The sequence below is a fragment of the Leucopleurus acutus genome (genome assembly GCF_964270905.1).
Source record: "Leucopleurus acutus genome assembly, chromosome: 12".
NCBI lineage: Eukaryota > Metazoa > Chordata > Mammalia > Artiodactyla > Delphinidae > Leucopleurus > Leucopleurus acutus.
In genome coordinates this window covers 33361611-33386328 of record NC_139154.1, presented here as the reverse complement: position 1 = coordinate 33386328, position 24718 = coordinate 33361611, and the positions used below count along the sequence as shown (strand labels likewise).

At 36.3% G+C, this 24718-nt stretch overlaps 1 protein-coding gene across 4 annotated transcripts in view; it reads left to right on the top strand.

The window, feature by feature from the left end:
* The window catches only part of KIDINS220 (kinase D interacting substrate 220), a 94667-nt gene that overhangs the window by 56173 nt on the left and 13776 nt on the right, over positions 1 to 24718 (top strand). For all 4 annotated transcript variants that reach the window (XM_082852376.1, XM_082852374.1, XM_082852375.1 and 1 more), the window contains exons 23-25: positions 14376 to 14554; positions 15642 to 15868; positions 17958 to 18071. In XM_082852376.1, coding sequence (XP_082708502.1) covers positions 14376 to 14554; positions 15642 to 15868; positions 17958 to 18071 — 520 coding nt within the window. The remainder of the gene's footprint in view (positions 1 to 14375; positions 14555 to 15641; positions 15869 to 17957; positions 18072 to 24718) is intronic.

The following is a 24718-nucleotide window of genomic DNA, read 5'->3' as shown; positions in this document are numbered from 1 at the left end:
TCCTTTGTAGCACAAAGTACATTCTTTGTACTGATGATTTTTTCTTAATTTAGGTTTTGAGATACTATAAATATTTATTCCCAGTACTGTTTTATGTATGCTCTTTTAGTGTTTTTTATATATAGTTGAGAATCTTAATGAAATTCTATCTTCTTGACATGATGTGTCTTCTCTGTAGGTGTTGGTGTTGTCATCATTCCACCATTATTAAATTACTATCTTGTGTATAGTTATTATTTCCATTTTTTCCCCCAGAACACTCTTGCCCTTAATGTATATATAATGTAAATATATACAGGGGTTCAGGGGTTCAATACTTTATCAATATCTTTATCTTTAAAAAAAAAAAAACCTGATTGAATTTTTTGCAAAATCATGAAATAATTCTCCATATAGGAAAGGAAACTAAGCAGGTTTGTGCTGAAAAAAATAAAATATAATCTAAAATAGAAATCATATTTTAACTGGATAAAATAAATAACAGTATATTTGCTAGGTTTAATTGTGAAGATTGAGTCTTCAAACCATGAACAAAGATGCCGTAAACAAATGTAATGTTGACAGTTAAACATGCATTTCTTATTATGCATTGTTTATTTTTATTCATTGTCTTTGTGGAAATTGATTGGAAAATTCAGGTTCCTAAAGATAAATAAAGGTGAAGGGCAGAATTTTTTAGTTTACTTCGATATACCTGCAAATCATGCCTGTTTGTTGTTCAGAGAAAAAAAAGAAGCATGAAAACTAGACATGTTTGACTGTTTTTTGAGTTTATCTATTTATATATTTTGCTACTTTATTGTTGCTACCAGACTCGTAGCAACATCCAAACATATGAGAGAAATTAATGGGAGAAAGCTTAGAATTCATTCATTTATTCAGGAAATAGTTATTGAGCACCCATTATGAACCAGGCACCATTGTAGGAGCCTGGATATGTCCATGACCGATACAGACACAGATCCCTAAGCTGAGGAGCTTATTACTCTATCAGGGAGGTATGAGTGATAAACAGTCTCTGTAACACACACCTCTACAGCATGTTAAGAGGTGACAAGTGCTATGGAAAAAATAAAAAGCAGAGTTAGGGGGAGGAAGAGTGGTGCAGGGTCCAGACTGCTCAAGAGGCTCAGGGGAGGCCTCCTTGAGGAGAGAAATATTGACCAGAGACTTGAAGGAGGAGAGAGAGAATTAGCCAAGTAGGTATCTAGGGAAAGCGTTTCTAGGCAGAGGGAACAGTTTGGACAAAGGGCCTAAGGCTGGAGAGTGCCTGGGATGTTTGGGGAACAGTAACAACAAGGGATCTGGTGTGGCTGGAGGGAATTCTGTAGGGGGAAGCGGGGGAGATGAGGTCGGGGAGGTCAGGGGGTGCGGGTCACCGACAGCTTTTAGGAGGAACATTGTAAGGACTTTGGCTTTTACTCTGAGTAAAATGGAGATCCACTGCAGGGCCTTGAAAAAATTGTGCACGTACCCGGAATGCTCTAAGGTGCCTGTTATTTGGTCATATCAGTGTAACTTGGAACCGACTTAGGGAACCCTGTTGACCGAAGGGGGTGTATTTTCAGAATCCTGTGCTGGGAAGATGATAACAGTGAAACTGGGTAGAAAAATTAGGGTAAATGGAAAGTTGTGGAGAAAGTAGGTGGCAGTCGCACAGTAAAGATGAAATGAGCAGTAGAGAATGGTCCATGGTGGCACTCCACGAATATGAGAGAGCTGAGAAATGAGTGACATCATCTATAGTCTTGTTGCAGTGTCCTGATAGAAAACTCATTAGTTACTCTAAACATCTGCAAGAATTTATATGACTTCCCTGCCTGTTTCTTCTGCTGTAATAGTTTCATGTTTCTTAAGATCATTTTATTCTTTATTTTCTGATAAAACGATGGATTTATAAGCGTAATTTTTGGGTCAGTGTTTTCACCTGCCTCTTTCCTTTGGAATTGCCAACTGCATGTCCTGTCCCGCCCCGCTACCCCTCACATCTAAACCCCAGCTTGAGAGTGAAAGGTGCTTCCCGCTGCATTGAAAACTGATAGGTGTACAGAGCACCTTGCTTGTAGAGTAGTATTGAATTTGATGTATGAGTAGTGTAAGATGGAAATGGTGGTCATTTCAGTATCAAATTGGGTTCTAAGGATGATGAGAAATAGTTGGTCAGAATTCTAAATACAGGAGTCAGGTTTATCTGGAACTCCAAACAATCTTAGCATGGATTTCCAGCCTCTCCTCATGCCTTCTCCCTCTTGCCTTTTACCTTTCCACCTGTATTTATCTCTGGCCCATCCTCCCCTCTCCCACCTTATTCTGGTCTCACCTTAAATGTCACTACCTCGGGAAGCCTTTTGTATCCAGGCATATCCCAGTCTCCAAGATTTTATTAGATGTGTTCATTATACACTGGTATGTTACTTCATGATACTTCCCATAGATACCTTTTATAAATATTTGCATTGCTGTTTCTTTAATATTTGTTTCCTGAACTAGACTCTTAACTCCACGAAATGTAACTTCCTTAAACCTTTCTGAATTCCTTGTTTCTAGACATTCTTGGCATAGAGTAGGCAGTAGTGGGTATTTCTGAAAGAATAAAGAAATACGATGATGACATTTGCATTGAGGAAAGCATGGATTTGGGGAAGGTGGTAAATGAGAAGCCACATTTTATCTTGAAAAAAATAACTGTCCATACAGACGTGTCCTTCTTTGGTTCTAAACGTGGGTAAACATTTTCCTTTGTCATTAATACCAGTAGATCCCTGGGCAAGGCACATAGAACGTTTTCGGAACACAAAGGTTGAATGGTGACTACATATTTCAGCTGATACCTAGTAGATTCTGCCTTTTGTCAGGTGATAGTAAAATCAAAGCAGTGTTTTCCTAGGCATTTCCCTGTAATGGTGAGTTCAGCTGTGTTTGGAAGGTTTCTTACATTCGTGATGGTTTTATGAATGGCCCGATTTGGAGTTGCTTCCTATGGGCACACTTTGAGACAGGTTCCTCCCACTTTAGTTTCTATTTACAGGCTGTTGTCAGTATTGTTTAAAAAGGCCCTTTGACGTAGCTGGACTCTGTTTTTGTTATGCTAAACATTTTGATTGTGTTCATTCATTAACCGAATGTTTGTAGAGTTTATTACGTGCCGGCACATGCTAATAAAAGCAGTAACTAGTATTACTTGAGCCCTCAATACATGCCGCACATTGGATTTGCCTAGATTATTTCATTTATTGCTCGTAGCTCTGGGAGGCAGAGAGAGCGGGCATTACCTAAGTTCACACGGCCATAGCTGTTGGAGCTTCCCCAGCCCCATTTCTGGAAGCCAGGAGGCTGTCTGTGACTACAGAGCTAGGCAGTGGGTCTGAGATACTAGAAATGCAGAACTAAACTAATTTTATTATTTCCAGATATAATTTATTCATTTTCAAGTGAATATTTAGAATCATTTATTGTGTATCAATGGGAATGTTGTAGCAAATACACATTTTTTTAGAGGATGGAATTTATCTTTTCCATTAAAAAAATGCAAACTTCTTAGCAACTTATGTAAAACCCCAAATCAGTGCTTCATTCAGTTCTGATTGTGTCTACCAACTGCAGTAGGTTTTGTACGGAAAACTGAAAAAAAAAAATCAGTTGTGATATTTAGCACTTAAACAGCTGGTACATCTGTGTGTTTAAGCCTTTATACCATTTTTATGTCTGCTAAGTGTCTGTAATTTTTTTCTTGATAGCGTTTTCAATAGCTTTTCTTTTGTTTTCAATAGGGTAAAATTGATTTTTTAAATATTTTCTCATTTAAACTCATAATGCCATTTTCAGTATTTTATACTAATATAGAACAAAGAAGGAATTTTTAAAAATTTATTTATTTATTTTTGGCTGCGTTGGGTCTTTATTCTTGCGCGCGAGCTTTCTTTAGTTGCTGTGAGTGGGGACTACTTGTTGTGGTGCGTGGGCTTCTGATTGTGGTGGCTTCTCTTGTTGCGGAGCACGGGCTCTAGGAGCACAGGCTTCAGTAGTTGTGGCACGTGGGCTCAGTAGTTGTGGCTCGCGGGCTCTAGAGCGCAGGCTCAGTAGTTGCAGCGCACGGGTTTAGTGGCTCTGTGTCATATGGGATGTTCCCAGACCAGGGCTCGAACCTGTGTCCCCTGCACTGTCAGGCAGATTCTTAACCACTGAGCCACTAGGGAAGTCCAAAGAAGGAATTTTAAATGTTTCGAAGTTGTGTGTTTCTAACTTTAACGTGAAAAACTAAAATATATTAACTAAGAAGACTATTTGAAAACAGTATTAAAAAATCAGTTTTTCTAAATATGTTTTAATATGTAAAATAAAAAATATCATTACCTATGCAGGTTTATAGTTTATTTTATAATACAATAAGAATATTATGCATATTTACATTAAAAAACAAATATGATTATTGAAGGATTCAAATTTGTCCAAAAAATTAAATATACCATTAGAGATCAGGTAGAGATCAGTATTTTCCCTGAAATTATTTTTTTTCAACAGAGGTTTGTGATTTCAGAATTTCAAATGAAAATACTTTTAAGACTCTTCAAAATTTGAGAATAAGCAAAGGTAATGTATAATAAAAATGCCGGCTAATTGAAGTACTAAGGTAATGGTGAGATGCTTATGTAAAACCCCGAAGCACATGACCTCTGTTTGCAATGTCCAAAAAGTCCACGAGGGGGGAGTATTTCACCAGAAACATTGTTAGCACGGTTGGCCAAGAAATAAGAGTGAATGCGTTTTGCTTTCCCTTTTCCATGGCAGAAAAACAAGAAAAACACTGAGTTTAATGAACATTTTAAACTGTCTAAGGTTCAACTTTTATTCCTGTTATTTAAAGAATGGCTTCACAGGACTTTTTTAAGCACTGAGAATCATGATCATAAACGAATGGTTATCTGATCGTATGGTATAGTTTTTATTAAGTTTAGTGTAGTACTTTTTTCTCCTAAAATTCTTTTAAAGTTACTATTGGGCAAAGGGATATGAAGAACAAGGAGTTTTTTTTAATTGATCTGCTTACAAATTTATGTTTATATATTAAAATACTAAATCCTAAACATTGTAGATCTTGGGTTCCATGCTGATTAAACGTTAAACCTTTAAGATAACTCGTATAATAAAAGTTTTGCTTTAATCTTGGGCATATTTATAGGCAGGCTCTGAGTTCAGAGCCTCCATTCCCTGATTGTTATTCAGAATTTTACTGCAAAACATTTGTGCCCTGTATATGATTAGTGTAACACTTCTTACGATTTCTTAAAGGCAGCAATAACATGAACATCTCTTATTGCTTGCTAGCACCTCACGATGTTATTAGTGTTCCTCAAACAGCTATGAAAATTGGATCTTATTTACTTTTGTCAGAATATTTTAAAATGTCATATCATCATATAAACTCTTGATATAAAACTAGGGCTTTGCTTTTTTAATGAGAGAGAACTATTTTCATATTGTCTGTTGTGAAATGTTTTGCCTCAACCTCTTTACTGAAGTTTTCTCTGTTACCTTAGCTTGAAATTACTGTTTTGTCATCTGAATTGCTATCATCTGATCACCTGCATGGGAATACTGGGGTAGGCATCATGCTATAGTACATGGTTTTTCAGGCTTTTTCCCCCCTGGTGGAAACCTTGTTGCAAATTCAATCTTATGTATAAACCCAATAAATAAAGCAGAATGAATATAAATTAATTGATTCAAATTATAACATTTCCTGATAAATTCAGATAGGAAAATGAGCTGTTCTGAAGGATATTAAAATTAAAACGTGTGGATGATTGTTGCAGTCCTGTGTTGGATCAAACATCTATTTGTTTCTATACTTAGGTTTGGTAATATAATATCAAGATAATTCTAAATCATGAGTAGATGCAAATGTTAACCAACTTTTAAACTTGCTTTGCAATGGTGGGATATTTTCAATTAATCTGATTCAGAAACTTGAAAGTTTAATTGGGGATTTTGTTTCTTAGTTGAATCACTAATATAATTTTACAGTTGCTCACATTTTTTTTTAATAGTCAAAGTGTTGGGTGCTGCTTCTCTGACTGGGTCCTGTCACCTGGGTCATGTCATGAATTATTACTGAGATTTTCTAACTAGCTTTGGCACTCTGTGCTCAGGCATGTAGGGTGGAGTAGTGTACTGGCTTGAGTAATTTTGTTAACGGAAAAGTGCTGGTCTGGATTTTAAAACAATGAAGGAATTTGAATATATACATGAAGATGGAGGAGAAACTTTATTTCCAAGTCTGCAAAAAATTGAAACAAAAAACCAGGATAACTTGCTAACACAGGCTTATATGTTGGTCTTCTTCAGTGTGTTAAAATTTAATGTGTAACAGCATTCTATTTTATTATATTTTAAGGAGTTAAAAACAGGTAAATCATTAATTTAAGAATCGTGAGCCATGTCTGTGGCGCTCGGTTTGAACCAGCGCAGGGAGCAGGGTACAGGGTTGTGAATCTGGCCGACGCAGGCTCCAGCTCTGCCCCTTACAGCCAGGCCACGTCAGGCCAGTTGCTTAACCTCTCTGAGCCTCAGGTTCCTCATTTTAAAAACTGAAATAACACCTCATGGAGCGTTGGGAAATTAGATAAACTAGATAAAACATCTGGCTCAAAGAATGGCAAGCAGTAGGTATTCAGCAAATACTGGTTTTTAAAAAAATTTTTCCTTTCAGTTCTTTACAACATTTAAATATCTTTTCTATTAGATTTTATATAAGAAAGGGCTACCTCACTCAGAGCATTTTACATAACACACAGAAATGAAGGCAGTGCCTTACCAGTACTACGGTTGAGCCTCAGCACATACTTTCTGCGTTACTTCTCTGGGCTTTCGTGTCTTACCTTCCCTGTTGATCCTTTCTCATCCCTGCAGTTACCAAAAGTAGTCTTGCAGCCAGTAAAATTATGCTTACGTGTCTCGTGTTTACACTGCGAATCAAGGGAGCTCGGACATGGAAGGGACATCTGTGCGTAGGCCAGAGCTTTCCTTCATCACTCTGAGAAAAAGAGCATTTCCCCACATGGCAGGGGCGTGGGAAGCATCTGGAGGGCCACAGATAGGCCCTCAGAAATCTACCTCAGCCCCTTTGAAATAAGGAAGCTGGAGTCTAGAGAGTTAAATGACTTGTCCCAGATCACACACAGTTAACAGGTGACCCACCCTTTAAATACATTTTTATGCCTTAAAAAAGTCTCAAGCCTTTTAATTTTAATTGTCAAACATTACAGCCTTATTCTAAGGAATCTGAGATCATCAAGTCTGGATCTAAGGAAAGTCATTGCAGTAAACACTCTGCTTTTTGTTTCAGAATACAGCCAAGTTGCATTTCATGCAGGCATTGTATTCCTAGAAATCACTGCCTTTATTAAAACTGAATTTAATGGGAAGCATCTAACATGTAAATACGCAGTAAGTTTATATAACAGCCTCAGAGGGGGATTTTTGTCCCCCTCAGACTTTGATTATACTACATTTGTTTCCTAGGCAGTTGAACAACCTCATTTCTCTTTGAGTGTAAATGCCTTTGTGTCAAAATGACTCAGCGCCTTTTTTTTTTTTTTTTAACAAGAATGAGATTTTTGTGGTCATAAAATTTTCTTCCTATTACTTCTACCACCAAAGTTACACCTTGTGCTACCCAGGTGAAGCTCAGCTGAAGCCCAGCTGCAGATATGCAAATTGTGTGTCTAATGGTAGTCTACTGAGTTTGCATATTGAGCACTCTTTTATCCATTAAATTACAGGCCTACATGTTTCCTCATTAGTGTAAAAAAAGTAATCTTGGGCCCTCATGTTTTTGCCAAATAGATCTCCTTGGAAATGAACACCCTCAATGGGAAACAGTTTTTTAAAAATGTAGAGTAAGCTCTTCTAGTAAGTAAAAGAGTAACATTGTTTAGCTCTGCCAGTGATCCCTGTGGCAACCTGGACAAGTATTTTTATGGTTTGCAGTAGTTACCAACCCTAATTAGATCACCCTTGAGCATACAAGTCACACATATCAAATATCAGACATCAGAAACAAACGAGCAAGCCTGAAGGTTGGCGTGATTACATACCCAGTGTGCCACATGTACAAGTGCTTTGTTTGTTGTTTCCTAGTGTGCTTACTGAATAGGATGCCTATAAAATGCAACATTACTTTTGTGACTTTAAAGAGTGAGCAAACCTGACACTGTGCGCACTGTTGTCTTGAAAATCAGCTCTGACCACCACGTGGAGATGCCTCTTTGTTTTCTCTGCAACAAGTTCTTTGCTCCATCGACTGTTGCTTTGCACTCAGCACAACCTTCTGCATACGGAGAGTTTTAGCTTTTAATTACTTTAGTAACAGAAGTAATAAAGTAATTCTGTTACTTTAGCTATAGCAAGGAAAGTGTCTATTTTTCTGACCCCCTATGCTAACCGTTCTCTCCAACACAATATGAAAGGTGACCCATGGAATCATTTTCAAGGTACTTTTTTCTTTTTTTGGCTGCACCATGCGGATCTTAGTTCCCCTGACCAGTGATTGAACCCATGCCCTCAGCAGTGAAAGCACAGAGTCTTAACCACTGGACCACCAGAGAATTCCTTCAAGGTACTTTTTAGGGGTGATTAAAACTTACAGGATGCAGCACACAGGAAAATTTGTAACTATAAATACTTACATTTAAAAAGGAGAAAAATCTTGTATTAATAGCCTAACTTTAACCTTGAGAAACTAGAAAAAGAGAAGCAAATTTTACAAATTTCAAATCTAGCAAAAGGAAGGAAATAATAATGATTAGAGTGGAAATAAATAGAGAATAAAATAACAGTAGTGAGAATTGACGAAACCAAAGCTCTTTGCAAAGATCAACAAAATTGACAAACCTTTCACTAGATTGACAGAAGAAATAAAAGACAGAATTAACTAAAATCAGAAAATATGGATGTTACCACCCACCTTACAAAAATAAAAAGGATTGCAGACTACTCAGTGGATGCACAAAAGGCATCTGACAAAATGCGACACCCTTTCGTGATTAAAAAACTGTTAGAAAACTAGGAGTAGAAGGGAATTTACTTAACGTGGTAAAGGGCATTTATGGAAAAATGCATTGCTAACATTCTCGGTGGTGAAAGATTGCAGGCTTCCCCTCTAAAGACAGGAACAAGATAAGGATGCCTGCTGCTATGGGCTGAATGTGTCCCCTGCAAAATTCATATGTTGAAAACCTACCCCCCAATGTGATGGTACTCAGAGGTGGAACCTTTGGGAGGTAAGTAGGTTTAGGTGAGGTCATGAGGGCTGAGTCCTTATGATGGGATTGGTGTCCTTATAAAAAGAATCAGAGAGCTAACTGCAAATCAGAGAGGGTTCTCATCAGAACCTGATCATGCTGGCACCCTGATCGCAGACTTTCAGACTCTAAGACCTGTGAGAAATAAATGTTGTTTAAGCCACCAGTCTATGGTATTCTGTTATAGCAGTCTGAGTTGACTAAGTCACCTGCTTTCACCACTGCTCTTCAACATTATACTGGAAGTTCTAGCTAGTACAGTTAGACAAGAAACAGAAATAAGTGGATCCATTTGGAAATGAGGAAGTGCAACTATCTTTAATCACAAATTACATGATGCTGTATGTAGAAGATCCTGAAGAATTTCACAAGAAAGCTACTAGAGCTGATAAATTCAATGTTTCAGGGTACAGATCAACACAAAAATCAGTTGAGTTTCTATATACCTCCAGTGAACAATCTGAAAGGAAATTAAGAAAGCACTTCTATTTACTATAGTGCCTAAAAGAATAAAATATCCAGGAATAAATTTAACCAATGAGGTAAAGAATTGTACACTGAAAACTACAAAACATTGGTAAATTAAAGAAGTTCTAAATAAATGGGAAGATATCCTGTCTTCATGGATAGGAAGACTAAATGTTGTCAGTATTACCCAAAGTGATCTACAGATTCAGTGCAATCCCTTTCTAAATTCCAGTAGCCTTTTTTGCAGAAACAGAAACCTGATCCTCAAATTCATATGAAATTGCAAGAGACCCCAAATAGCCAAAACAATCTTGAAAAAGAATAAAGTTGGAGAACTCTTTCTCGATTTTAAAACTTATTACAGAAAGAGAAAAACAAATACCATATGCTAACACATATATATGGAATCTAAAAATAAATAAATAAATAAAATATGGTTCTGAAGAACCTAGGGGCAGGACAGGAATAAAGGCGCAGAGGTAGAGAATGGACTTGAGGACACGGGGAGGGGGGAAGGGTAAGCTGGGACAAAGTGAAAGAGTGGCATGGAATTATATATACTACCAAATATAAAATAGATAGCTAGCGGGAAGCAGCTGCATAGCACAGGGAGATCAGCTTGGTGCTTTGTGACCACCTAGAGGGGTGGGGTAGGGAGGATGGGAGGGAGACACAAGAGGGAGGAGATATGGGGATATATGTATGTGTATAGCTGATTCACTTTGTTATAAAGCAGAAACTAACGCACCATTGTAAAGCAATTATACTCCAATAAAGATGTTAAAAAAACCCACAAACTACAAAGCTATAGTAATCAAAACACTGTGGCACTGATATAAGGACAGACATAAACCAGTGGAATAGAGTTGAGAGTCAGGAAATAAACCCATACATCTATGGCCAGTTAAGCTTTAATAAGGGTGCCAAGTCCATTCAGTGGGGGAAAGAATAGTCTCTACAAGAAATGGTGCTGGAACAACTAGATTTCCACATGCAAAAGAATGAAGTTGGACCCTTATTTCACACCATGTACAAAAATTAACTGAAATGGATCAATGTACTCTTTCCCAAGCACAAGGGTTTTTTTTCAATATCAGAAAGGGTAATTAAAGTGAAAATTATTTTAAAAGAATAGAGTTCTTTGGGAACAATACTGTTTTGTGTAGTTTGTTCACTCTACAAATATTTATTACGCAAAAGTCATATGACAGCATTCTGCGCTAAGCACTGGAGATACAGTGGTGAACAAAACCAAACTTGTTCTTAGCTTTAATGGAATTTACCGTCTAGTGGGGGGAGATAGACATTAATAAAATAATTCCACTACTGAATAATGTAACATTCTAATTGTGATATGTGTATATAAGAAAGCATATGTGCTATTATGAGGGTTTGTAATAGAGGAGTGCAATGTGGTTTCACGGAAGACTTCCCTGAAGAGGGGGAGCTGAGCTGAGAGACAAAGGATGAGCAGGAATTAACCTGGTTAAGACGGAAGGGGAGAGTGTGGTTAGCTCCAAAGTTGTCTAGGGTTTTTGTCTGCAGATAGTAATGGACTTAACAATGGATTTCATTTTATCTTTTGTTTCTGACCCGTTTGGCTACAATGCTGAGTGGCTGTTTTCTGTGTGCTCCATCTATCTTGCAGAATCTCCAAGTGTTCTGTGCATAGAGAGTATTTAACAAATGGACACTCACTGATAGAAAGTATTTGAGAGTCTACTGGAAGTTAAATTGTTTCAAAGTAATTCAATTCTGAGGCAGTTAAAAGTTTTCCCTTTTAAAATTTTTAAAGAAAATTTATCTTAATTTTTAATCTCTTACGATTAAATAATGACATTATTAGGCAGCTCCTTTTAGACAAAGTAAGGTAAATATGCCTTCTTCATAAATTATGCTCTTAGAACCTATTTATATTTTGATTTAAAATGGAATTTTTTCTGTGTAATTTAAAACCTTATTTTGAATGGAAGTGATATGAATGGCTTATGTAATTTCTGCCAAGGAATTAATACGGACTTTCTAAACCACTGTCATTTATAATCAAAATGCTTTTAACTTACACTGATGTTGGCATTAACAAGTACTGCTAGATTGGTAGCATAGAAGGAGATTGCATTTAAACTTACTGGGAGATCACTGATGCCTGAGGTTTTATAATGCCTTCTGTGGGCCATTTAACTGCTGGCAACTTTAATTCACATGATTCATAATACTGGAAATTTAAATTCACTCCTAATTGAAAAGTGAAGTTGCTTAAATTCTTTAAATACTAACCTTTGGAAAAATATCTGAAAAATAAAGGCACATATGATTTTGGTGGCCTACTGCCAAAAGATTATCATTTACATAAATATCTCTTTCAGTAGAAGAGTTTAATGTATTGAGCTCAAAAGGTTAGAATAGAGACTTCAATCTGGAAACCAGCAGCAGACTGTTGGCTTGTGAACAGCAGTATTGTTCATCGTATTGAGAACACTGTTCACATTCAAGCTTAAGCAGAGCTGGCATTAAAATTCAGTTAATTTGTTTCATGTGACTTGTCAGCTGTGTGTTTTTATCTAAATCTTTCTAGCTTCTCTTCTTAGTATTTTATGTTAAACTCCTGAAATAGATGAACTACCTTTTTAACTGTTGAAGCTCTGATATTTTGGCCACTTCTGCAGATGATTCTGTGAAACCATTCTTCAAGTTTTCCATTTCATTTTAAATATATTTAATAATCAGTTTGAAAGCCAGTTTAATTTATTAAGAAGTAATCCCATTTCAGAGGGCTTTTTGTTTTGTGCACGTGTGCATGAGTCCATAAAAGGGACTTCCTGAAATTCATTAAGACAAAATTGCTATCCTTATTTTCTAAGCAGCACCCTATTCTTTTCTTGTTTGCTAATTTTGTTCTCTGGATTTTCTTTTAGATGGCTTTTAATATATGGCTACTAGCCAAGTAGTGGGCCTGAGTAGTAAAGTGCTAGTCCCAGAGAAATTACGTAACTATAACTAGTATTAGAGTAAGATTCCATTTCACTTTTTTGAAGAACATGAAAATCTTACTGCTTCTCTGAAACTAGACTCAGTATAATCTCACAGTTAATATTCTTGACTAATTGGGAATTGAGTGTTTTGAAGACATCTTCAGATTTACAGTGATTCTAAAACAGCTTTATGAGATATAATTGACATACAATAACCTGCCATATTTAAATTGTACAATTCCTGAAGTTTAAATATGTATACACATATATAGACACACAACACGCATCCCCACCAAATTGTCGCTGCTGTCAGGAGAGCAGACATATCACTTCCTAAAGTCCCCTCCCATTCCTTTGAAGTCTCTCCCTGTCATTTCTCTTCCTCACATCCCTGACTTCACAGGGAACCTTTATCCTTTTTCTGTCACTATAGGTTGGTTTACATTTTCTAGTTTTATATAAATGAAAAAAATACAACTATGTATTCTTCATTTGCTATATTCTTTCACTCAACATAATTTACTATGAGATTTATCCATGTTGCATATATAAATAAGTCCATCCCTTTTTATTGCTAAGTAGTATTCCATTATATGGCTATACTACAAGTTATTTATCTTTTCCTTGTTAGTGGACATTTGGGTTATATCCAGATTTGTCATCTACTTCCTTGTCTTTTAAGCTCCTTCATATTTTCTATTCCTTTATCCCTCTGTGATGTATTTTTACTCACTGCCTCAGATTGGCGCATGGCCTGGCATGTAGTAGGTTGAACCCTGTGGAATTGTCAATATTTGACCGTTTTGACCTATAAAAATGGCAGTTACGTATAGTTCAACATAGAAGTGTTTACTAAGTACTTTTTAATGAATGTCACTTGTTTTTACATTTAAGACCTCTGCCTGATACAAAAGTATTTACATATATAAATTCAACTAGGTTAAAAGTTATGCATAATGAAAAATAGACTAAGTGACACTGTAATTGGTAGTTATCGTGTCTGGTTGGTAAAATGATGTGGGTTTTTTCCCCTTTCTGTTTTTCTGTATTTCTTTGCCTTATATATATGCTTATATAGTAAGCACAGATTACTGTTATAATAGAAAATAAAACCTTTTTTAAAAAAGGAAAAATCTGTGCTTTTTTCTAGTTCATGTAATTTATTTAGAAATTATTCTTTATTTCTTCTTTTCTTTGCAAAGGCAAGAACCCTAGTATTTTATAATAAGCATGGATTTTAGAGCCAGTCAGATTCTCTTAGTTGTGTGACTTAGGCAGACTGTTTAATTTATCTGAGGCTACTGTTCACATGTGTAAAATGGTAACTCATTTATAGTCTTCACTGAGAGGTAATCATTAACACGTGACATACCTAGAATATGTTACTTTCCTTTCTCTGTGTTCCTAGCCCAAATCCTGCCTTTCATTAGGGCAATGTAATTCTGACCTCACACTTGTTACCTTAGTAATTTTGTAACTGTACCACTTGTTTTGTTCCTTTTTCTTTTCTTTAAAAAAATTATGAGAGCAAGGTGTATAATGTGTTATTTTTATAAATAACAAATTTTAAGTTACATGCAGAATTTGCCAGTAGTGACATTAATGACCATTTTTGTTTGTTTCTTACTTGAAGAATATCAAAGAATATTCCAACAACTAAAGATGTTGAGCCACTCCTGGAAATAGATGGAGATATAAGAAATTTTGAAGTGTTTTTATCTTCAAGGACGCCAGTTCTTGTGGCTCGAGATGTAAAAACCTTTTTGCCATGCACTGTAAATCTAGACCCCAAACTACGGGAAATAATTGCAGGTGGGTATTAGTAATAAATTTACTTTTTCCTCTCTGCAACACTGAAGGCTTTTCCTGTTTCTGACTTAGCTGTGTAAGTTTCTCCTGCGCTCCATGAAACACCAAGAAATATCGAACCAAGCGCTACACAGGAGAATTAATGAAACTGCGGATCGGCAGTCTGACATCTTTTGGGAATGCTAGGAAAATGCTGTTTGTTAAATTGACCTTTTTATGTTTCCCAGCCTACACAGCTGAACCTTCCTTGGAATCAGGTTCCTCTTAACGGTATAATCACCACTTTAAGATGTCAGTCCATTGTAATTTTTCTGTCACCAGTCTTCTGTCTTTAATAGGGATCTCTATCCAGAGGGGTAAGAAAATCTATATCACTTTTAAAATTTTAGCTTAAATCTGTGGACTAGAACTTGAGGACAGTGACATGAGGATTTTGGAAGAATTTAAGTTGTTCTTGAGGCACCACTGTATGCACATGGACACACACAGAACCTTTGCTGAAACATACCATCTTCTGTATGATGCAGGTGCTCCTGACTCACCTTGGCATTTTCCAGGAATTATGGAGAGAGAGCCTTATACTCCTACATTCTTTTTTAGATACCTGTTATAAGGCTGTTGTCAGAGGTGTATTTTGTGACTATGGAATTGGTTATTGTTATTGTTCAGAGATGGATGAGACGTATAGTTTGCAAACCCATAATCTTAGCTAACGTTATATTTACTACACAAGTTTGAATTATTAATAATTAACGAAACTTTATGAGTCACAAGAACTGTTAGAATAGCACAGATACCTTGAAAAGTCAGAAAAAAGTTTATAGTTCTGGTAACTGAGGAGAAGAATCCAGATGTTGGTGACTTTTCAAATGGTGAACAAAAGCTTTTATGCAAAGTAGTTGAGTTTCTCTTGCTAAAATGTCTATGGAGTATTCAAAATTTCCTGTCTACTTCTGTAACCCCGTTGAAATCCTTGGCAAGAGCGATACAGTCATGTTTCTATCTGGTGCCTAAAGGAGGAAATGGTAATTGGATTAAATACTAATGTTCTATTTTCTTTTGCCTTCTGGGGTGTTGTTTAATCTTTTAGATGTTCGAGCTGCAAGAGACCAGATTAATATCGGAGGACTTGCGTATCCCCCGCTACCTCTGCACGAAGCTCCCCCTAGACCACCGTCGGGCTATAGTCAGCCTGCGTCGGCCTGCTCTTCTTCCGCCTCCTTCAGTGCCCCGTTTGGAGGAGGGGTTGTGTCACCACAGCCTCATAGCAGCTATTACAGTGGTATGACGGGACCCCAGCATCCATTCTACAACAGGGTAAGCAAGTGCTAGGAATCTTAAATTTTAAGAATTTCTTCCAGGGAAGTATTAGAAGTTTTCTGCTAATGGGGTCTGTTATTATTTTAAAACTGTACTTTAGCTTTAAAGACAAAAAGTGTTAAGTTTGAATGCAGTATGATTTTTTAAAAATCAGAAGAATTTTGAATTTTAATGGTTCTAGATCTCAACTGAGTCTGAATATTTGAGATGCTTTTTGCTTTTATTTATTATCTTAATAAGAAAGTGAACTCTATGGGGTTAGCAGAGACTATCCTATGCTTCAAAGGGATCTGTTTTGCTATTTGTTTATAAACAAATATTCCATTTGTTGTATCTTGTATAATAATTTGTATTGGAATTTAAAACAATGATAATTTTTATAGTAGTTCAGTAAACCTATATTTAATATGCGTTACAGCTTTTAAATGTGAGATAATGGAAATACTGCTGGTAGGACTCAGGTGCTATTGCCAAATAATAGCACTGTAGCCAATTTCTAGAGTTTTATTTCAAGTTATCTTCAGTCATGTATAATCATTTGCATAGTATAAATATGATCATTTTCTACTTCAAAAGATGAGAGCACAATTAATTATCAGCAGTATTCAGACCCTATCAAGTTGAGTAGGTCCAAGCTATCCTCATTTTAATGGTCTTAAACACTAATATTTCCTATAGGAAAATGGAGCATCTGCTCTAGTATTATACTTTCTGGAACTGTACTCTAAGATCCCTTGCAGTTTCTTTATTTTTGTTGTCTCCCTCTTTAGTCTAATTTGAGAAAACACAGGGGCTGGTATTCATAGAAGCCAAGTGCATGCCTAAATAAATTTCTTATAAGCTAGGAAGATAGAGAAATTTGAATAAATGTGGCAAAGCAGGAATTCTAAAATTTAAATTTTCCAGTTTTTGAGAAATGCCAGCCATGTAAGTTATTAGGTATACCATTTATAGAGGTCCTGTGAATGTTATTCCATTCTTTTACTCAAATAAGGAGAAAAAGGTGGAGCAGTAGCATTTTCTAATGTATTTCATCCTTGTAAACTTTATCTGAGTGGTAGGCAGTGTGAAATGCAGGTTTTTATTTGCCAGTCTTAAAATCTGCTATAATTTTTCGTAAAATGGTTCAATTGATAATTAGATGACAGTTGAAGTTTTGAGACCAAGAATTTTTTTTTTAATATTAAATTACCATACCATAGGTGGAGACCTTGTGTTCACTAATTTCACATGAATAACAATGATGTGATGCTTTAATATCGTTTTATTATTTTTAAAACATTTAAAAATTTCTCATGTTTTTAGATCTAGTTATTTTTTGCTCTAGTTATTTGAGGTTTTTAGTCTGAAAGTTAAAAGCAGAACAGTTTTCTTAAAATGGCAGGAGTGAAAAAAGTAAGGGAAGATGTTACATCAGTGTAATGAAAGTTAATATGTTTTAATCTTTATTTTTAGCCCATATAATCTGATAGCTCCTGTTTATATGAAGCTGGATACAAATAAATGGTGTATTTATAGATCCCCTCTAAACAATGAATTCCCCGTTTAAAAAATATGCTTGCTTATTTAGGAGACAGAGTAAACTCCAGGATATAGACTATAAAGTAAACTCTAGGAACCTAGAGTAACAGTATTCCTGGAGTCCATGTATAGGAGGTTCTCATATAATTCAGACTTTCTTTGGTCTTACTTAAGGCTAATCTTTTTTTGGTAAAGAATAGTATTCTATTGAGATTCTATTTTGCTTTTTTTTTTTATGAGAATGTGAGTTAATATTTGTAAATCACTTAGAACCTGACACATGGTAAACCCATAAAAATGTTAAATGTAAAGAGAAACTCTGGTGTCAAGTTGTAAGGTGCAAAACTTTAGTTGCTTTTTAAAAAGCTTTATTAAATCAACAATATAAAAATTTAAATAATATATCTTAAGTTTGATATCTTAGAGAATATGAGTGAGGCATTTTTTCTTTTGTTTTGTCACTTGCATTAAAAACTTGGAGTTGTATTTTATTGGTTAGTTTCATTTGCTACATCTCATTTCACTTTGATTTCGGTAATTGTTTTGTTACGTGTTTTCTCCATAGCCATTCTTTGCCCCTTACCTTTACACGCCAAGGTACTACCCTGGCGGCTCCCAACATCTCATCTCACGTCCATCAGTAAAAACGAATTTGCCCAGAGATCAGAGCAATGGCCTAGTAAGTATAAAAAAGCATAACTAAAGTATTACTCTAATATGAAACATAGTCAGCATTAGAAGTTTGCTTATTTCCTTTCTGTAGTAAAAGCGCAACTTATTTTATAAGTAGTTTTAAGAAACATAAGCTGTTACTAACACAAAATGTATTTTGTTTTCATTTCTGGTAAATATCAATGAAAGGAAAATGACTTGCAGCATCAGGAGGTAAATGATGAGTTGTTTACAACCAGAGTTTCTGGCCAATAATGTTTGTTATCAAACTTTTAAAACTAAACCTTTACATCTGCTAATTTCTGATTTCTTTTTAAAGGACATACATATATGGTAGTTGTGTCTATCTATGTAGATATATGCTAGCCCTATGGTATAAAAATTAGAGGACGTATTGAAAGAACATTTTGATTGAATAGCAGAAATTAAATAGAATCAGGGAAGTATTCAACTGTACTATTAACTCTAATCCAAAACAAAATACATTTGTGCCTAAAATTTTAGGTGTTCCTGATGATAAACGTGTGTTAACAATTAAAAAAAAAAAGAAATTCCCTGTTAATGTATTTTTTAAATTAGGAGGCAAAAGCTATAGAACTTAAACTGTTATTTAAATTTTAAAATATTATCATGGAAGGAAAAAAATCTAATCAGGTCCAGGTTTCAGTGTTATATATTATTTCAACATCATGTTCATTCATCATCCTTGTTTGGCTCACTCCTTCACCTTTTACCCACACTCTTGTTTTGTGTTGTTAGGAGGTTATCAAGGAGGATGCTGCTGAGGGGTTTTCTTCACCCACAGACTCCTCGAGGGTAACGGAGTAGTCTTGTGGTGTGGATGCGAGCATCTCCCGCTTCTGCAGCAGTAACGACTGTCTTAATCATGATGACAGCAGTTCACTAACTGTGCATCTGCAGTGTGATGGGCAGCTGGTGTAGAGTAGCTGAATACTAATAATTATAGTTCACGGATTAATGAAAAAGCTAATGTTTAACTTTACCCTTCATTTCCTCCTGCTTTTCCCCTTTTTCAATGACATGGGATGGGTTTTTTTTTTTTTGTCGTCCAATAAGGAAGGGGTTTTTCCAGCAGCCATCAGGAGCATTCATTTGGTGGTATTAGTTCCTTAATGTTGGGCTTTATTTTCACATTTGCCTGTTTTTCTGAAGCCTGCAGTTGGTACCATACATGTAGAATAGGTTTGAAAATATCTCCAATCAACCTTGAGACTGCAAAAAGACATTATGAGCTCGATGGTATAGACCAGGAATGGATCCTTAGTGGCTCGTGCTTAATCTAGGTGCCCATGCTTAGTGTAAATTCAGTACTACTACAGCGCTACTTTTCTTTATCTGTATACAGTTGATCCTTAAACAATGCAGGGGTTAGGAGCACCAAGCCTCCTACCAGCCTAAAATCCTAGCAGTCTAAAATAGAGACTGTAACTTATAGTCAGCCCTCTTGCGGAAGTAGTTCCTCCTTATCTGTGGTTCTGCATCTCCGGATTCAACCAACGCAACCGTGTAGTACTGTTGTATTTACCATTGAAAAAAATCTGTGTATAAGTGGACGCGCACAGTTCAAACCTGTGTTGTTCAAGGGTCAACTGTATTAAAATAAAATTTCCAGATAAACAGGGCTAGTACAGCATGTAAAGGGAATTATTTAAAACTTTTTTTCCCCCAACACTTTAGAATGGGTGTCTAAAAAACCAACTTTTTTGTTTTTTTTTTTGCGGTACGCGGGCCTCTCCCTGCTGTGGCCTCTCCCGTTGCGGAGCACAGGCTCCGGACGCGCAGCCTCAGCGGCCATGGCTCACGGGCCCAGCCGCTCCGCGGCATGTGGGATCTTCCTGGACTGGGGCACGAACCCGCGTCCCCTGCATCGGCAGGTGGACTCTCAACCACTGCGCCACCAGGGAAGCCCTAAAAAAACAACTTTTGTAGGAAGTCTCTTTGTATATTTATTATTAAAGGCTTTGTACTTAATAAGAAATACATTTAATGTGATGAGCCATAAAATCTTCATCCATTCAATCAATGTGGAATTTAAGAACCCAGTTTGTATCTTAAGTTCTGTTGATATATTTGCAGAATGTTATGCCCATGTAAACATGATCAATTTAATCTAAAGAAATGTAGCATAGCAGTTAGAATTACTTTGGTGAAATATTGCATCCTGAATTTATGCATAATTTTTAACTTATAACATGCATTTGAATAGGCAGTAGTTTTTTTAACTTTAATTTTCTTTGAATTAATATTAGTGAGATAGGAAGAGAACCATTTTGGTGTTTTCACTGAGGAGCTGATGATTCTTTTAAGTCATTAACATTTAGCTGAAGTGTTTGAGAGACTTCAATTATCCACGAATTATGGACACAATAAACCATAGTAGTTCTATTTGGGTGTTGGGGGAATATTTAATCCATGGATCATTGCCACTATATGCAAGAATGACTTTTAGTTTAGTCAGAGAGCCTTTAATACATAGTTTCATGCATGCAATGCAATTCTCTGAGCTAAAATTCCTCTGCAAACTTTTGATGAAAGTTGGATCCTGTGAAGAATTTGATGGTCTTAATTACAGAGACATGCTGAAATAGTAGCTGTTCCCATGCTTAAGGAGAAACACTTGTGAGTAAAAGGTGTCAGTAATTTCAGGGACCAGTGAAGGAGCATTAGGCAAATTTTAAAATGAGTTTTTGGGGAAGGGGAAATAATGCAATTCTTAAGAAGTGTTTGCAAGCGCAATAACGAAGAGTAAAAATGCTCTGAATATATTAGTGCCTTTGTTTAGTAAAATAACCATACTATTTGCTGTTCTTTTAATATTAAAAGGTAATTTTGTAATCTGTTTAGTGAATTTAGTTGCTTCCCAAGCCGCCTTTGCTTTTAAGAAATTAACAATGACAATAAATAGCATGTAAAATTTATTTAGAAGTAGACTAGTTCAAGTAGAGACTTAGTTCAAAGCTGTGTTAAAAACAGTGGTGGAAATGTGGAGAAGTATCTATACATGAGAACATTGTATGGGATTTTTATAGCTGAACCAATGAAGAAGTAGTTAATATAATACAAAAAATTTTTTAGCCCTTCATGGCTCCTGTAGTTTTCCAGTACTGTAGTAGAAAACAATATGATTTCTGAGATACGAAGACTGCAGGTGAGTTCATCTCTGCTCATTCATCTGTCTCCTGTATGCAACACTTGATGACAAAAGCTGCTTATAGATAAGTCAGTAGCTATGCGAACATTTTTGGACAAACTGTCTTGTCATTATGGACACAGAATAATGAGTTAAAAAAAAAACACCAGAAAACCAGATCATAGAGAGTTAACCAGCTCTCTGTGGTCTTTTCAGTATAGTTGGTCCCATCTTTTTTTACCTCAAGGAATTTCTCATAAACCTTCATAAAGCAGAGCCTTATGAAAATAGTTGAGTTTTCTCACATTAAGGAACGTTGTAATGATTGTGACTTGTGAAGACCAGCCAAGGACTTAACAGATAAATTACAGAGATGTCCGAGGGTCCCACTAAGGCAAAGACATAAGATACAAGCCTCTGTGCTGGCTTTTTTCCACTGTGATTTTATAATAGAGAAAATATATGCCAAATCTTGTAAAACTGAAAAAATATATATTAACATTGGGCCCAGGGTATGATCCCCAGGATATTAGAGCTAGAAAGGAATAGTGTTTTTCAAACTTTCAAAGCAGAAAAGCCTTTTTTAGAACTGAAATCTTAATGAGAATTCTAGTTTACAAAACCAGTGAAAAAAGAACTCTGGCCCCCCACCTTGGACTTGCCTTCCCTCTGGGGGATCCTCAGAGAAGGCTAGGACCCATGGTCTAGTCCAGTACCACGGTGCAGACTTCCCTGCGGCTCACGGGAGGGGAGCGCCAGGTGCAGAGCTGGAATCCGTGTGGCTGTTTCCATGGACCGTTCCTCACCACCATGCTGCCCTCTTTGCTCCTGTTAATACTAAGCATGACTTGGTCAGGTACTTGGTCATTCAAGTTAAATAGGCCCTGGTGATTAGCTCTTTGCCTTGGAGAAATTACTTAACCTCTCTGATACTCAACTTCCTCATCTGGAAAAAGCAGACCTACCTCACAGGTCTGCTTTAGGGATTACTCAGCCTTTGCATACTTTAAGTACTTAATAATCATTATTATTACTACTGTCCCAAAGACCAAATTCCATGGAGCTTTAAAAAGACTCAGAAACTAAAACCGTTTTGTGTTAAATAACCTCTTCTCAGTGGTGGGAGTAGTGTATGAACACTCCAGTCAGTTTAGATTAACTCAGCCTTTTATCTGTTGATGCTTCTCTGGCCTAAAAGGTGGTTTGATTTCCTAGAATCAGTTTGTTTTCCTAGAATTTAGAAGGATTTCCAGCTTATCTGAATGCTCCAAATATTTTACAGTTTTGAAAGCTTCCCAGGAGAATTGTGCTTGGTGCCTTTACCTTCTTTCAGTCCAGGTCCCACAAGGAAGTAGTGGCATTCAGATCATTCTGTGACCATGAAGGGAAGGACCCACCAAGGAGGGCCTGTCTCGAGCCAGGTCTCCTCAGTGGCATTTTGTTGTGGTCTTTCAAAGAGTTCTTCTTACAAGTGTTGTGTTCAGTCTGTTTTTGTTTAGGGTATGTTGCCCATGGTGGTAACTGTGTTTCCTTGAAAAGCATTTTTTCGAAGGAAGGAGTGATAGAGCATTTCTTTATCCTTTTATCCTTCCTTGAATTATTTAGCATTGAGTCCTTCAGATGCCTGTTTGATCATCCACTGGTTCACTGTTACAGTGGGATGTGATAGTGAACAAAACTGATGGAAATCCTGCCTTCTTGGAGCGGATGGGCTTGAGGCTGCCAAGCGGGAACGATCAGTGTTGCTACCAAGTCATTCTTTCCCGACCTCCTATGCCGCAGGGGTTACTAGATACCTTTAGATAGCTTCATTTAGATCAGCTACCTCACTGAAAAGGCATGAAAATAATTAGCACAACGTTTAATTGCGGAGAACTTCAGAGTTGCAGAGGCAGTGTTAATAACAGTGTCCTGCCTTACAGTGTGCTGTTACTTTTCCTTTTAGAGATTGATGAAATTTACTGAATTAATAAAAGTCTTAAAAATGAAGGTCTTGGTTTTCATTGAACCGGATCCAATTGGTGGAGTGGCCAAGTTAAAAGGGAAAAAAAGATGAGACTCAACTGTAGATCATTTTTATTTCCACCACTGGTTTAGAACTCATAACCTGTTAAACCAAATACATGTCCAAATCAAGCTGTCTCTCATCGCGCAGGAGCAGACTGGGATGAGAAGGCTAAAGCTGCCGTGGGTAAGGCAGGGGCGTTTCAGGTTCATTCAGATGCAGGCCTAGGGCGGGTGCTCTTTGCCAGCGGTCAGCACCTTTTCTCAGGAGGTTCACTCACACTTTCTAAAGCATTTTAGGAGTGCACTTTTTTATTGATCTGTTTCAATTTGGAAAAGTTTTAACATATGTTTTCTCTAGTAATGTAGTGAAAAATTATATTCACTTCCAGCTTCAGAGTCTTTGTGCCAGACTTCAGCTCAAGAAAGCTTTTTTTCCTAAACAATAAACTGCAACTAAATTGATTGAGATATTATCGAAGAAGTAGGATACTGCAGTAAGGATATCATTGAAATCCTAGAGTACAGTTAAAAGTTAAAAAATAACAAAATCGTGTCCTGAACTTGTGTTTTTTTAAAGATTGCCCTTTACATGTAGTGTTAAACCTCATCTGTCAACTTTGACCTAATTATTACTGGGTTGGCCAAAATGTTCGTTCGGGTTTTTCCATAAGATGTTATGAACTTTTTGGCCAACCCAAAATTTCTCATGTAGTTCAAGTCTCCACAGATATACATAGTAACTTTCTAAAAAACCTACTTATAATAACGTTGATATGTAAACTAGAAAACAAGGTTTCCATAAGGTACTCCAGATAATGACATAGTAAAAGAAAAACATTGTAAATTAACTTTGACTCAATATTGTCAGTTATCTATAGATTATTTTAACTATTTTAAGAATGTTTACCACCAACCTAATTTGTACAGAAGAATAATTAGTAGCAGTGTGTCTGCTTTGAATTAGAGTTTCAAAGAACTACATCAGTAAAATAGTTACGTTACTCACAGTATGCAAATATTTTTCACTGTTATATTTATGATTTCTTGAGCTGAAAGGCTCTTAGGGCCTTTCTTCTCAAATGGTATTTTAGTGCATCTATTACGTGCCACATGCCCAGTGAAACAAAACCCAAATTTGAAAAGTGTATCTCTGAATGTTAACTATAGTGTGGCTAGATAATATTTTATTTTATGAAGTGAGCATGTGAATTCCAAGTATTTAAACCTTGTTATTAAATTGGCCTGCAATTAATAGTGGCAGTTTTTTATCAGAATATTTAAAAATTAATTTTAAACTTGTACATAGTAGGAATATTGACTTTTTGTAGCAAATTTTATTTACCTGGTTTTCTTGTTGAATGTATGGCCCATGATTTATTCTTTTGAGAAAGAATACAAAATTTGAGAGTACAATTTTAAAATTACCAAGCACATGTTAATGACATGAAACTACTGTGTGTGTGTGTATGCGAGTGTTCCTTGCTTTGTGTTGCTGT